The following is a 1,314-nucleotide window of genomic DNA, read 5'->3' on the forward strand; positions in this document are numbered from 1 at the left end:
TGCTCTCCCTCCACCCTCCAACGTGGCTGCACTCAAACCCTGCCACCCACGGTGAACACCTCTGGGATGTCAGAGCTGCATCCCCCAACACTCGTGAGGCCTCTTGCTATCCCCACACCTGCAACCAGGGGTGCAGCCCCTGAGGGTTCTACTTGTTGCTGGGGCTGCCTGCACCTTCATGCTGCTTTCACCTTCCTGCTGCTTTCACCTTCCTGCCTGCAAGCATCACGTGTGTACCGTGGGTTTGGCAGGATGCCACCCCTTTCCTACCCTGGTCTCCCAGGGTGGGACACAAATTGCCAGCAGAAGGTGCTGAGGGGTGTGGGGAGTGAGGGGACTGAGTTGGTGACTTGAGGTACAGGGTGGTGGCACAGGGAGGGATGTGCAGTGACCTCAGTGAGTACAACCAGGATGTCACAGCCATGAGGAGCACCTCGACAGGCTGTGCCTGGCCAAATACCCTCAGTGCCATGGGGCTGTGGGTGCCCCAGTGGATGCTGGAGAGTCATGGCCATGCCCATGGGGGACATGGGTACACTGCACATCCTGCCCTGCAAATAGGCACAGATCCCGAGCTGAGTCTGACGCCTTCATTCCCAGAGCTGAGCAGTCAGTGCCTCTCTCTGCAGAGGGAATGAGGTGCCTGTCTCAGGGCTGGGTCCCCAATGCTGCCACATGCCCACAGTGCCATGGGGCACACAGTGGGAGATCCTCACCCACTCTCTCCCAGGTTCCAGCGCCATGTCCACACCTATCGCATCCTCCCCGACGACGAGGGGCTGCTCTCCGTGCAGGTGGGTGCAGTGGGTGGGAGTCCCTGGGTGCTCTCCCCCTGCCCAGTGCCACTGAGCTGGGGCGTGGGTGGAGGGGCTGTGGTGCTCAGCACCTCCCGAGTGTGCTGGTGTCAGCATGTGGTTTGCCTCTTGCATGAGCTGCAGGATGTGAGCACTTTGCAGCCACTCCTTGAGCTTGGGGGTGTCAAAGGCTTCCTGCCCGCAGCAAACATTGTTCCCTTCCTGCCCCTGGCCACTGCCCCAGCCTGGCCACACAGACTCCATACCCATGACATTGGTCCTGCAGTGTTTGTCCTGGCTGGTGGCTTAGCCTCACTTCCCCTCTTTGGTGCCACTTCAGGGCTTCTCCTGGTACCCAGTGCTCTGCAGCCTTCTGTGCCCTAAAAATCAGAGAATCAGAGAGTTTTAGGAGCTGGGATAGAGCTTAGAGATCACCCAGCCTCAATCCCCTGCCCTGGGCAGGGACACCTCCCACCAGAGCAGGTTGCTCAAGGCTCAGCCAACCTGGCTGTGAACACTG

General features: G+C 60.1%; 1 protein-coding gene across 1 annotated transcript in view; it reads left to right on the top strand.

The window, feature by feature from the left end:
* LOC103811540 (phosphatidylinositol 3,4,5-trisphosphate 5-phosphatase 2-like) overlaps nucleotides 1-1,314 on the top strand; it is a 9,792-nt gene that overhangs the window by 668 nt on the left and 7,810 nt on the right. Inside the window, exon 2 of the mRNA XM_009084521.1 lies at nucleotides 731-794. Coding sequence (XP_009082769.1) covers nucleotides 731-794 — 64 coding nt within the window. The remainder of the gene's footprint in view (nucleotides 1-730; nucleotides 795-1,314) is intronic.

The sequence above is a fragment of the Acanthisitta chloris genome, unplaced genomic scaffold (assembly GCF_000695815.1).
Source record: "Acanthisitta chloris isolate BGI_N310 unplaced genomic scaffold, ASM69581v1 scaffold23131, whole genome shotgun sequence".
NCBI lineage: Eukaryota > Metazoa > Chordata > Aves > Passeriformes > Acanthisittidae > Acanthisitta > Acanthisitta chloris.